This window comes from Oncorhynchus mykiss, chromosome 18, assembly GCF_057628025.1.
Source record: "Oncorhynchus mykiss isolate SJ-2025 chromosome 18, ASM5762802v1, whole genome shotgun sequence".
Taxonomy (NCBI): Eukaryota; Metazoa; Chordata; class Actinopteri; order Salmoniformes; family Salmonidae; genus Oncorhynchus; species Oncorhynchus mykiss.
The window spans coordinates 13823184-13835981 of record NC_143039.1 but is presented as its reverse complement, the minus strand read 5'-3'; the positions used below and the strand labels follow the sequence as shown (position 1 = coordinate 13835981).

At 47.0% G+C, this 12798-nt stretch overlaps 3 protein-coding genes across 5 annotated transcripts in view; 1 reads left to right on the top strand and 2 right to left on the bottom strand.

The window, feature by feature from the left end:
• pcca (propionyl-CoA carboxylase subunit alpha) overlaps positions 1–977 on the bottom strand; it is a 47362-nt gene extending 46385 nt beyond the window's left edge. Inside the window, exons 1-2 of the mRNA XM_090207191.1 lie at positions 794–977; positions 34–111 (exon numbers count right to left, since the gene is read on the bottom strand). Coding sequence (XP_090063317.1) covers positions 34–111; positions 794–847 — 132 coding nt within the window. The 5' untranslated portion in view covers positions 848–977. The remainder of the gene's footprint in view (positions 1–33; positions 112–793) is intronic.
• Positions 978–1850: 873 nt separating this feature from the next.
• Positions 1851–6833, bottom strand: LOC110495361 (zinc finger protein ZIC 2). Of its 3 annotated transcripts, none has more exons than XM_090207188.1 (4): positions 5996–6833; positions 5302–5362; positions 2831–2994; positions 1851–2713 (listed from the first exon to the last, which is right to left on the bottom strand). In XM_090207188.1, the coding sequence occupies exons 1-4, from the start codon at positions 6008–6010 to the stop codon at positions 2531–2533; spliced, it is 423 nt and encodes a 140-aa protein (XP_090063314.1). In that variant the 5' UTR covers positions 6011–6833; the 3' UTR covers positions 1851–2530. The 3 variants fall into 3 exon arrangements, with proteins under 3 accessions (XP_090063314.1, XP_036807381.2, XP_090063315.1); XM_036951486.2 differs by having other exon boundaries at positions 3490–5362; positions 5996–6555; XM_090207189.1 differs by having other exon boundaries at positions 6093–6216.
• LOC110495359 (uncharacterized) lies at positions 5302–11402 on the top strand. The gene is made up of 2 exons (XM_036951487.2): positions 5302–6906; positions 9176–11402. The coding sequence occupies exons 1-2, from the start codon at positions 6432–6434 to the stop codon at positions 9619–9621; spliced, it is 921 nt and encodes a 306-aa protein (XP_036807382.2). The 5' UTR covers positions 5302–6431; the 3' UTR covers positions 9622–11402.
• Positions 11403–12798: the final 1396 nt, after the last annotated feature.

Sequence of the window (12798 nt, the reverse complement as noted above, 5' to 3'; positions counted from 1 at the left end):
TGACAGCCCTGCACCCTGTGAATCATATGTTACCTTCTCATTGGAATCATAAACAGTGGAGTACTGGACTCGACTGGACGCCACACAGCATCTGGATTGGAAAGAGGCATGCTGCAGAGAAACATTTCAGAAACATGAACGTTATAGTACCATCAGAAACACCACTTTTCGCTATTCTTTATAATGGACACATGCCGAACATCACAAAGAGGTGAAGGTTAAACGTGATGGCAGCTGTGTTGTTTCTATTACACCAACAGCGCCCAGTATTGCTGAGCTGGAACGAAGGCATATGCCGATATTACGATTGCTGTTCAGGTCACAACGTTACATTCAAGGACAGTTTTTCATTCAAAGACAGTTATATTTAGTCATGTGGTGAAGGTTCGACCAGTTCAGGATTGTGTTATATTTACGCTTTGACATTGACAGAGGAGGAACGGACGAAGCTGTACATTCTCTAATACGAATAACTTAAACATTTATACCGCGAAATTAAACATTTAAATGTCAGAGTAGAGAATGCTTACATCTTACAAATTTCAAAAGAAGACAGACGGCTTGAGAGAAGGTGTGTGAGTGACAGACAGACTTGCTGGCTTGACAGACAGACTTGCTGGCTTGGCAGACAGACTTGCTGGCTTGGCAGGCTAGCGAACAGATGTCCGATTGTGTGGTGCTAGAAACTTGCATTAAAAGGCATAGATTGTCGGATGTTTCGGTTTTGCAAGAGCTCTTCGTGAATTTCAAATAACTAGCTACAAGATTAAGTTTACAATAACTGACAGCTCACCTTAGCAACAAGCAAAACTCTTCGCAGGGTTGAAGTGATCATGTACGCCGCCATGTCTGTCCGGGTTGAGGGGAGCGCAGTAGTGACGTATGACAGGGGAGTGTGCTCCGTCTTCCAATCAAATCGAGTAACCGGACGTAGAAGTACGTACGTAGAAGGACGTCGGTAGAGCTTGAGAGGTTTCAATGTATTTAGATTGAATGGACCATACAGTAACCTACTTTTATAATGCAAAGCCTCGTCTTACTTCTTTGTCCATCTGTTTTCTCACCTTCTCGCCTGTTTTCCTACCTTTTCAAATGATATGAACAACAATGATGTTGAATATTATCAACATAGTAGGTATTTCGAGTGACATTTGGAATTTGTGGACTTTTACAGAGATAAGCCTAGAAGAAATCCATTATTCTTATATTTTCATAATGTAATTGTAGTGTCATACAGTAGAATACAGTCATGTACAATATCAATGTATCTTCACTATTCTCCTGAAATGGGGGAGAAATCTATAAAAACTGAAATGATGGAATTAGGTCTATATCTGGGTTTATTTGGGTTGGCCTATAGACTTATTTCCCCAACTCTTTAACCGTTCTTTCCTGTTGTATCGTCTTCCGTTATTGTCCACTGCAATGACAGGAATAAAAACAGAACACAGCAGGCCGTGTAAACTCCAACCTGCGCGGTGTTAAAATACTCATACGGACCGCACTATTTGCGATGTAAATTGAGTGTCAGGTACACGGTATGTTAGCATGGGTATTCGAACACCGCTCCAGACTTTGTTATCCTCGCTGATTTTACTCGTGTAAAATACAGTCATGTACAATATTTTTTGTTTTTAAAATGGTCGAATTAATAAACTAAAGGGGTCTCATTTCAATGACCTTTTTTTTAAAACGAACAAACATGAAATAACAAAACAAGTTGTATTTCTCATAAACAATAGTTTGGTGGCGATCAATCCAAGTTGTCCAGCCATATTAAGGATAAAGTAATCCCTTCTCCACATAAATAATAATTGAATTGATGATCCTGAACAATAGACGCATGATAATTTATGCATAAATGTAATTTATTATCTTACATATCAGTAGGGTACATATACAATTTAGACTTGTATACATTCCATATCATACTTGTTGGTGCAGGGAGCGTTCAAACTGAACTTTCTTTTAATGAAAAACATTTACAGAGAGACACGAATTAAGACAGGCATTTTAAACATCAGATTCATTTTACTAACACGTTTGTTAACATAATAGACTTACAGAAAAACAACACAGCAACTTTCTTTTTTATATAAATGATGTCTCAACGGGGCATCTCAAGAGGTCGTTCATGGAGGACAACGCATCAACCTGTTCAACCTCAACAAAAAACTTGTTTCCAATTTTTGTTTAAATGTGCACAATTAAACTAAGGTTAACTTTGGCACTTATTTAAAATACTTTTAAATAGTTCATGTTCAAACTCAAACTCCCAACTGTAAAAATAACATATCTCAAAATGACAACGAAAGACTGATAATTAAACAACCATCGAAAGAAAAATAACGTTTGTTTTTTATATAAGAGATTTTCTTCTTTGGCTTCCAATGTTTTAGTGCAACGTTCTTGATTCATATTTCAATCGCGCGTAAAAGCGTCCATTTAGGCCAGTCAGATGCTCATTGATGCTCATTGTTTTTCCTTCATTTTTTTGCCGTCGTTTTCCCGTTAGTCTTGAGTGTGTTCCTCAGACATACCACTCACTGAAGTTGGACGAGAGGTTGCTGTGTCCGCTACCGAGGACCGCAGAGTCCGGGGACATGGTGCTCTGGGTCTCCGAGGCAGGGGACACTAAACTCGGGGGCGTCGAGGACTCATATCCGCTGCTGGCTCCGGGCGAAGTGTCTGCTACTGACAACGAATCATGCACCTAAAATAAATCAAAACAAATCTGTCAAAAAACAATCCCTCAAAGATGACCACAATTTTGTCACAGAACAAAGTCTTGTCCAGGACAAGTATATTTTGGCAAAGACAGAAAACTGACCTTCATATGTTTTCTCAGAGAGCTGGGGTGTGTGTAGGACTTTACACACTTTTTGCACAGATAGGGCTTGTCAGACGTGTGAACGTGCAGGTGTTTCTTGCGGTCACTGCTGTTGGCGAAGCGTCTGTCGCAGCCGAAGAAATCACACATGAACGGTTTCTCCCCTGGAGGAGAACAGAAGGAGGGGATTAGTTGAAATGTGTTTGTTGGTTTAAATACAGTCACAGTTGTTTTCAAATATCTGATACGATTTAGTTATAGGCCCCGCCGATAAAACCCTAAGCACATCAACAAATAAAAACATGGGAGAGTTATGAATCCTTTTTGAAGGACACAGGCAGTACACCAGCCTGGGGACACTTACCTATACACTTTCTAAACAACCTCACTTCATACAAAACTCAAATCAGATGTCTAAAACTGACGTTTATATCCATGAGATATTCAACCTGCAGACATCAAATCAAAATTAAATTAAACTTTATTTGTCACATACAACAAGTGTAGACTTTACCGTGAAATGCTTACTTACAAGCCCTTAACCAACAGCGCAGTTCAAGAAGAGTTAAGAAAATATTTACCAAATTAACTAAAGTAAAAAAAAATATAAAAAGTAACACAACATAACAATAATGAGGCTATATTTCGTTTTAAATTACCTGTGTGAGTTCTCTTGTGTATCTTCAAGTTCTCAGAGCGCGCAAAGACCTTGCTGCACGCGGGGAACGGACACGCGAAAGGCTTCTCTCCAGTGTGCACCCGAATATGATTCACCAGCTTGTATTTGGCCTTGAACGATTTGTTCTCGCGTGGGCACTCTTCCCAGAAGCAGGTGTGGCTACTCTGCTCGGGCCCACCGACGTGCTCCACGGAGACGTGCGTAACCAGCTCGTGCATGGTGCCGTAAGTCTTGCCACAGCACCGGCTCGCCCCGCCGGGCTGGTCCGGGTCTATCCACTTGCAGATCAACTCTTGCTTGATGCACTGCTGCCGCATGAAGCGGAAGAACGCGGCTGGGTGATGATGGTGGTGAGCTGCCATGCCCATGTTGTGACCCATTGCCCCATATTGACCGTAAGGATCGCTCCTTGGACCGGAAACATGGTGATACTGGTCCGCTCTCCCGAATACCTCCCCTGGTAGCCCCAACCGGCCGCCCAGCACGTTAGCAGAGCCGTGGTGCTGGTCTTGCATCCCGGGAAAGAGGAGGTGTCCATGCCCGTGGCCCTGGCCCTCTACGTGTGAGTGATGGAGAGACCCAGCCATAGTCCTGAGGAGAGAGTGCTGATCGCTGACAGGGGAAGAGTCTCCGAATCCCCGGTTACGCAGGATAAAGTCCCGTGTGGAGTTGGAGTAGGATGGGCCATACCCGGGTCCCTGGCTGGCGATGTGGACCGACTCCATAAAGCTGGGGTCTCTCTCCTGCATCTCGACTGGTGAATGCGCTGAGTGGTGCCTTTGGAACGCGCTCGCACTGACCCCTGAGCCTGATTGCTGGTGACCTCCCTCCAACAGCATCACAGCACGAGCCTGGGCTCGATGAATGGAACGATGCGCAAAGTAAATATGTGAACTGTAGGCGAACTGTAGGCGAACTGTAGGCGAACTGTAGGCGTGCGTAGAAAGCGGTTGAAGAAGTGTCCAAAAGCTCCAAATAAAAATATGTTTCTTTCTCAAATGAGGACTCAATATCTTGCCGCAAAACACATTCCAGATAATTCCTCAGCACCCCAAGGAGAAAAAACTTCCCCAAGCTGTGGATGAATAGTTTTGCAGGAGTCTCAACAGGAATGTGCCAGGTCATTTACCCGGGAATGAATAAAGGTCTTGTGGTAAATGTTCAGAATGCTGTTTGTAAGTATGACTATTCACTACAACGTGAAAATGCTTATCCCGGGGTCTTCAAAGGGCACTTCTACCTCCCCTTTTTACAGAACCCCGGGTGTTCACCAAACGCACTCTAATTGGCCACTGCAGCTCATCCCGATCCCAGCCATTCCACCAATTACAGGCAAGCGTCTCATGACTAATAGATGCTTGCTCCGCCCATGTTTTATTACTTTGGAAAGTCTTAACGGGAAAATGACAAATGTTAGGTGAAATCCTGAAAGTGAAACCAGTCACTTCCTTTACGTTGCTTGAATGCTGAATAGTGACGGGGGAAAAAATATGCATTCAGTTGTGTGGAAAGTATATATTTTCACTCACACAACACACACACAAGCGTTTAATAATAGATTTTGCAAGCTAACCATATGTTATGTCAGATCAAAGCTAACATCTGTTTTAACTGATGCACCTCAGCCATACAATTTCATTAGGCCTAAATAAACCCCCCAGGGAGATTTATGTTTCAAGTGAATAAAATGGACTTACAGCAAGGAGAAGAATGACCCCCCCCCCCCCCCCCCCCCCCCCCCCCAAAAAAAAAAGTTCCATTGCTCCATGGTTACAGTTACGCACGGCCCTACCTCTTTTGTCCCGCTGGAAACACCACAGGAGTGAGTCGAGTTCAAAGGCAGCCCTGCAGCTCTGGGTTGGAGGGAAAAACAACCTTTCAGTCTGAGAGAATGAAGTGTCTCTGTGGAAACATAAAACATTAACCCTGTCCTGTTAGAGGCGCAGAGGAAGATACAACAAAACAGCTATATAGGACCAAAATACAATTGCAAATGTTTGAAATCCGATTCCAAATGATTAGCAGAATCTTCAAGACTTTTCATTTTGGAACATGACATGGCATCCCATGTTCCTTACTATCCACTGAATGTGTCAAACCATATATAGAATGAAAAGTGGATATTCTGCAAACGAAATATTTTATATTTTATTGCGAATTCAATTATGTGACAAATGCCCAAGGAAAAGTTTAATGTCTTACAATTCCACGTTTTACATTTAGTAAATATATCCTTGTGGCCACAACTATCAAATGTTATATTTATATAGAAAGGATACAGTTTATAACAAAATCAAACGTGGCAAAAGAAAACAACGTTTATTTTTGCTAATCGGCGGAGGAAAAAACCCCTCAACCAACATGGATTAAATTTGAAGTAAATCTGTCTTCTCATGATAGGCTATAGAGGGCATTGACATTATGCATATGTAGTCCCGGCCTATAGATGCCACAGATGTTCACTTGGCGAGCGTCCTCGTGCTTACCACTGGGGGGCGCATCTCAATAATTCCGAGTATATTCTCATCTCCCTTTCCTTCGAATCCACTGATCTGAAAAGACTGGAGTGAGGAAATAAATCACCTTCATCCGCCATATTGCTTTCTTCTGTTTGTCAAATCAGTGCCGCCTGAGCTGAAGGAATAGGTGATGAAGAGAGGACGCCATTTTACACCATTGGGATACAGTCATAGATCTGCCAGTTTTTCTTACAACTATGTGGGGACGGACCACCTGGTTCTAACCGGGTTTACGGCCAATTTACAGAATATGCCTCATGCTCCTCGGTAGACCAAAACCTGGGCGGACCGCGTTAAGATCAACGTGGTTTCCCCAAATCAGCGCGGATTCTATCTGCAGCTGCAGGAAGCATAAAGGACAGAGAAAGGCAAGACAGCCAGCCCGAGGCCCGTCTCTACTACCATGCAGCGGCCGGGTGGTCGCCATCGCCACAATGGCCACTCTCTGCTCCGCAATAACAATTCCATGATCTCATACATCGCTTCTCCTTCACCGCGCGCTTCTACCACGGGCGCCTATGCGGAATACTCCACCAACAACAACAGGCCGATAAAGCCGGAGCTGGTCTGCAAATGGACGGAACACGAGCACCGTGACCGAACTTCAAAACAAAGGATATGCGACCAAACTTTCAGCTCCATGCACGAGCTGGTGGACCACGTAAGCACCGAGCACGTCGCTGGGCTCGAGCCCCTGAGCCATGTTTGTATGTGGGAAGAATGCCTGAGAGAAGGAAAGGCGTTTAAAGCCAAATATAAACTGATAAACCACATCAGGGTACACACTGGGGAGAAACCGTTCTCCTGCACTTTCCCAGACTGCGGGAAAGTGTTTGCTCGGTCGGAAAACCTCAAGATTCACACGCGCACGCACACAGGTATGTAGATAATGTTCCATAAAGGACACTGGGAATGCCAACAAAGAACCGACCCTTTCGTTTCCTTCATTCCATAGTGAAAGGTTATGTTATTCTACATGGCGTCATTGGGCCTATATACTAAAAGTAAACAATGGGACAACATTTCAGATGTATATACAGTAGGTTAGTCACTGCTTGCCAGACAGGCAGAGCACGTCATCATGTTGACATGTTCCACACACAGTCCTATTCAGGAAGTAGCCTGTTTGTGGAGTAGTAGACTACACTGTGTGGTGGGGTTTGGCCATTGACAAGAAGTGAAGGACCTTTTAAAGGGAAGGTCCAGGGAAGCCAGCTGTAGAAAAGGGACATTGTTCTCAGTCAGTGAAGTGACACTGTTTGACATATTTCATGCAGCTACATCAACTCGAGGTTGACAGATGGAGCACGGTACACAGGGTAGGGTGGAGCACGGTACACAGGGTAGGGTGGAGCGCGGTACACAGGGTAGGGTGGAGCGCGGTAATCACGGTAGGATGGAGCGCGGTACACAGGGTAGGGTGGAGCGCGGTAATCACGGTAGGGTGGAGCGCGGTACACAGGGTAGGGTGGAGCGCGGTACACAGGGTAGGGTGGAGCACGGTACACAGGGTAGGGTGGAGCACGGTACACAGGGTAGGGTGGAGCGCGGTAATCACGGTAGGGTGGAGCGCGGTACACAGGGTAGGGTGGAGCGCGGTACACAGGATAGGGTGGAGCGCGGTACACAGGGTAGGGTGGAGCGCGGTAATCACGGTAGGGTGGAGCACGGTACACAGGGTAGGGTGGAGCGCGGTACACAGGGTAGGGTGGAGCGCGGTACACAGGGTAGGGTGGAGCACGGTACACAGGGTAGGGTGGGGCACGGTACACAGGGTAGGGTGGAGCGCGGTAATCACGGTAGGGTGGAACGCGGTACACAGGGTAGGGTGGAGCGCGGTAATCACGGTAGGGTGGAACGCGGTACACAGGGTAGGGTGGAGCGCGGTACACAGGGTAGGGTGGAGCGCGGTACACAGGGTAGGGTGGAGCGCGGTACACAGGGTAGGGTGGAGCGTGGTAATCACGGTAGGATGGAGCGCGGTACACAGGGTAGGGTGGAGCGCGGTAATCACGGTAGGGTGGAGCGCGGTACACAGGGTAGGGTGGAGCGCGGTAATCACGGTAGGGTGGAGCGCGGTACACAGGGTAGGGTGGAGCGCGGTACACAGGGTAGGGTGGAGCGCGGTACACAGGGTAGGGTGGAGCGCGGTAATCACGGTAGGATGGAGCGCGGTACACAGGGTAGGGTGGAGCGCGGTACACAGGGTAGGGTGGAGAGCGGTACACAGGGTAGGGTGGAGCGCGGTACACAGGGTAGGGTGGAGCGCGGTACACAGGGTAGGGTGGAGCGCAGTACACAGGGTAGGGTGGAGCGCGGTAATCACGGTAGGGTGGAGCGCGGTACACAGGGTAGGGTGGAGCGCGGTACACAGGGTAGGGTGGAGAGCGGTACACAGGGTAGGGTGGAGCGCGGTACACAGGGTAGGGTGGAGCGCGGTAATCACGGTAGGGTGGAGCGCGGTAATCACGGTAGGGTGGAGCGCGGTACACAGGGTAGGGTGGAGAGCGGTACACAGGGTAGGGTGGAGAGCGGTACACAGGGTAGGGTGGAGCACGGTACACAGGGTAGGGTGGAGCGCGGTACACAGGGTAGGGTGGAGAGCGGTACACAGGGTAGGGTGGAGAGCGGTACACAGGGTAGGGTGGAGCGCGGTACACAGGGTAGGGTGGAGCGCGGTACACAGGGTAGGGTGGAGCGCGGTACACAGGGTAGGGTGGAGCGCGGTACACAGGGTAGGGTGGAGCGCGGTAATCACGGTAGGGTGGAGCGCGGTACACAGGGTAGGGTGGAGCGCGGTACACAGGGTAGGGTGGAGAGCGGTACACAGGGTAGGGTGGAGCACGGTACACAGGGTAGGGTGGAGCGCGGTACACAGGGTAGGGTGGAGAGCGGTACACAGGGTAGGGTGGAGCGCGGTACACAGGGTAGGGTGGAGCGCGGTACACAGGGTAGGGTGGAGCGCGGTACACAGGGTAGGGTGGAGCGCGGTACACAGGGTAGGGTGGAGCGCGGTAATCACGGTAGGGTGGAGCGCGGTACACAGGGTAGGGTGGAACTTGTATGTTGTGTTGAAGATGTTTAGTCCTGTGACTGATGTCATCATTCTATTTCCTCCCCCATAACACCTTTCACCTCTCTTTCTAGGTGAGAAGCCATTTCAGTGCGAGTTCCCCGGCTGCCTGCGGAAATTCGCCAACAGTAGTGACCGTAAGAAGCACTCGCAGGTTCACACCAGCGCCAAACCGTACGACTGCAAGTCCCACGGCTGCTTCAAGTCCTACACGCACCCCAGCTCCCTCAGAAAACACATGAAGATCCACCTCAACGCACTCAAGTCCTCTCCTACCTCCGAACCCATAGACCTGTCGTTCACAGGGATTCTTGGGAAACGTAGTTCCCGGGATTACGTAGCTTCACGGACTAACTGCTCGTCCTCCAGGCTCTCGCTGGCTCCGACGGTGTCCAACATGAAGGAGTGGTACGTGTGTACCAGGACCACAGGTCAGGGACAGAACTACCTCCAACTCACAGCAGACCAGATCAAGTCAGAACCGTGCGGTGCTGATGAGGAGTATTATAACCCCACGTAGCAGGAGGCTTTGCATTAGGGACCGTGTCCACTACAATGGATCCTAAATACAGGGGTAGAAGCTGTAAGGACATGACATACGTCTCGTATCAAAATGGCCATGTGATTATTTAAAACACTTATTATTATTATTATTTTAACCTTTATTTAACTAGGCTAGTCAGTTAAGGACGAATTCTTATTTACAATGACGGCCTACCCCCGGCCAAACCCGGACGACACTGGGCCAATTGTGCGCCGCCCTAGGGGACTCCCAATCACGGGCGGATATGATACAGCCTGGATTCGAACCAGGGACTGTAGTGACACAACTCCATGCACTGAGATGCAGTGCCTTAGACCGCTGCGCCACTCGGGAGCGATGAGCACAGCACACTTCCCCTGTCAATATGGAGATGGACAGATGTAATGGAGACTTACTGTATGTGTGAATGTCTGGGCCAGTGTTCATAAAGCGCCATGTAAGAGTGCTGATCTGGGATCAGGTTAGCCTTTTAGATCATAATGAATACTAGAGAGAGGACCAGATCCTAGTGCTGATCTGGGATCAGTTTAGCCTTTTAGATAATAAGGAATACTAGAGAGAGGACCAGATCCTACTGCTGATCTGGGATCGGGTTAGCCTTTTAGATAATAATGAATAATAGAGAGGACCAGATCCTAGGGCTGATCTGGGATCAGGTTAGCCTTTTAGATAATAATGAATACTAGAGAGAGGACCAGATCCTAGGGCTGATCTGGGATCGGGTTAGCCTTTTAGATAATAATGAATACTAGAGAGGACCAGATCCTAGTTCTGATCTGGGATCAGTTTAGCCTTTTAGATAATAATGAATACTAGAGAGAACCAGATCCTAGTGCTGATCTGGGATCAGTTTATCCTTTTTAAAATCATATTGAAAAAGATAGCATTAGACAAGGAGGACCTGATCCTGGTTCAGCACTCTGAGGCTCTTTATGAGTACAGGCCCTGATGTCCGTGTGTTATCTAATGAGAAGCCGTAGCCGTGAAATGTATTGCCATAAGAGATTAAAGACAACACCCCTCTGATTGACACCCGGGGGCCCGTATTCACAGAGCGTCTCAGAGTAGGAACGCTGATCTAGGATGTAAAAGACAAAACTGCTTTGTAAATACGGGGCCTGATCCGAGTTAGATTCTTAAAGATATTTGAGCTGCGCTTGATTTACTTATTTATGGAGTTGGCACTTTTCTGATTGGTCCATTGGTTCCTGTTGATTAACTGTTTTTGGAGTTGGCACTTTTCTGATTGGTCCATTGGTTCCTGTGTACCAGGCAAACTAAATCAAGCGCATCTCAAGTATTTGACAAATGTAATGGACTCATGTCTGGTTGTATAGCTACGCTACTGAAGCAGAGCGTTCGGTGTAGTAATGTAAACATTAAGGTACCTCCGAGACGGTTTGCTCCGTTCCATAACTGTCAGATAGACTCTCTAAAGACTACTTCCAATGGAAGTAATGGTTAACGTTCCCTTGACAGCAGCTCCGGCCCTATAGAAGCCATGTTATGATGTAGTTAATGACTTGGGTGTAAAACCGTGATGGGGTTTCGTTGAATTCTGAATGTGAGAAACGTTGCCAGAACCTCATGATGAGTCACTCTGTTTACATGTGACTGTGCTGATCAGTGTGGCGGTCGTTGCTGTGTTGACTTACAGCGACGAGGTTTATTATATTTTCTGAACATTTTATTATTGTGTTTTAAATCTATTTTCTCAGCCTTTCATAGTGCCTCATTAAACCCTATTCCCACATTGATATGTCTATTGGTGAGCTGTTAATTACCACACAACAGATTCATCCTCTTATCTATGCTAATAACAGCTGATTTCAGTCAGACAAATATGTTTTCTATGTGGTCAAAGTGAATAGAAACTGTGTGTATAAATAATAATAAATACTCATCATTTCCCCCAGAAGTAACAAGTTGTCATTGCTTGTTTTTAAGCAGTATTGACAAGTATATTGACAATTATATAAGGGGCCTCTTTCGTTCTGGGAAGCACCATGAATGACCTTTCTCTGTTTCTATTCACTTTGAAAGTTGAAAATGCTACTTTCTCGTTTGCATTATATACAGGAAGTGCCTTTGTGAATGGTAGGAATCAACCAGATGAAGAGACTTGAGGAAAATAGTCCAACCTGACAGACAAACTCCAGCCGGTTGCAAGGCGCCTGTGGACCACAAGGCAGCTGCCAGTGGATGAGTGAGAGAGGGCTTTTAACATGGAACCTACCGGGGGAACAGCGTTCTGTTGTCATAACAACACTGCTGAGATGAGTAAGAGAGGGCTTTTAACATGGAACCTACCGGGGGAACAGCGTTCTGTTGTCATAACAACACTGCTGAGATGAGTAAGAGAGGGCTTTTAACGTGGAACCTACCGGGGGAACAGCGTTCTGTTGTCATAACAACACTGCTGAGATGAGTAAGAGAGGGCTTTTAACGTGGAACCTACCGGGGGAACAGCGTTCTGTTGTCCTAACAACACTGCTGAGATGAGTAAGAGAGGGCTTTTAACATGGAACCTACCGGGGGAACAGCGTTCTGTTGTCATAACAACACTGCTGAGATGAGTAAGAGAGGGCTTTTAACATGGAACCTACCGGGGGAACAGCGTTCTGTTGTCATAACAACACTGCTGAGATGAGTAAGAGAGGGCTTTTAACGTGGAACCTACCGGGGGAACAGCGTTCTGTTGTCCTAACAACACTGCTGAGATGAGTAAGAGAGGGCTTTTAACATGGAACCTACCGGGGGAACAGCGTTCTGTTGTCATAACAACACTGCTGAGATGAGTAAGAGAGGGCTTTTAATGTGGAACCTAATGGGGGAACAGCGTTCTGTTGTCCTAACAACACTGCTGAGATGAGTAAGAGAGGGCTTTTAACGTGGAACCTACCGTGGGAACACTGTTCTGTTGTCCTAACAACACTGCTGAGATGAGTAAGAGAGGGCTTTTAACATGGAACCTACCGGGGGAACAGCGTTCTGTTGTCCTAACAACACTGCTGAGATGAGTAAGAGAGGGCTTTTAACGTGGAACCTACCGGGGGAACAGCGTTCTGTTGTCCTAACAACACTGCTGAGATGAGTAAGAGAGGGCTTTTAACGTGGAACCTACCGGGGGAACAGCGTTCTGTTGTCCTAACA

Coding starts and splice junctions, on each gene's coding strand:
- LOC110495361 (XM_036951486.2), bottom strand. CDS start 4,348: ATGCTGTTGGAGGGAGGTCACCAGCAATCAGGCTCAGGGGTCAGTGCG. Junction 2,995..3,489: donor ACACAAGAGAACTCACACAG/GTAATTTAAAAC, acceptor GTTCTCCTCCAG/GGGAGAAACCGTTCATGTGT. Junction 2,714..2,830: donor CTCTGAGAAAACATATGAAG/GTCAGTTTTCTG, acceptor GATTTATTTTAG/GTGCATGATTCGTTGTCAGT.
- LOC110495359 (XM_036951487.2), top strand. CDS start 6,432: ATGCAGCGGCCGGGTGGTCGCCATCGCCACAATGGCCACTCTCTGCTC. Junction 6,907..9,175: donor TCACACGCGCACGCACACAG/GTATGTAGATAA, acceptor CTCTCTTTCTAG/GTGAGAAGCCATTTCAGTGC.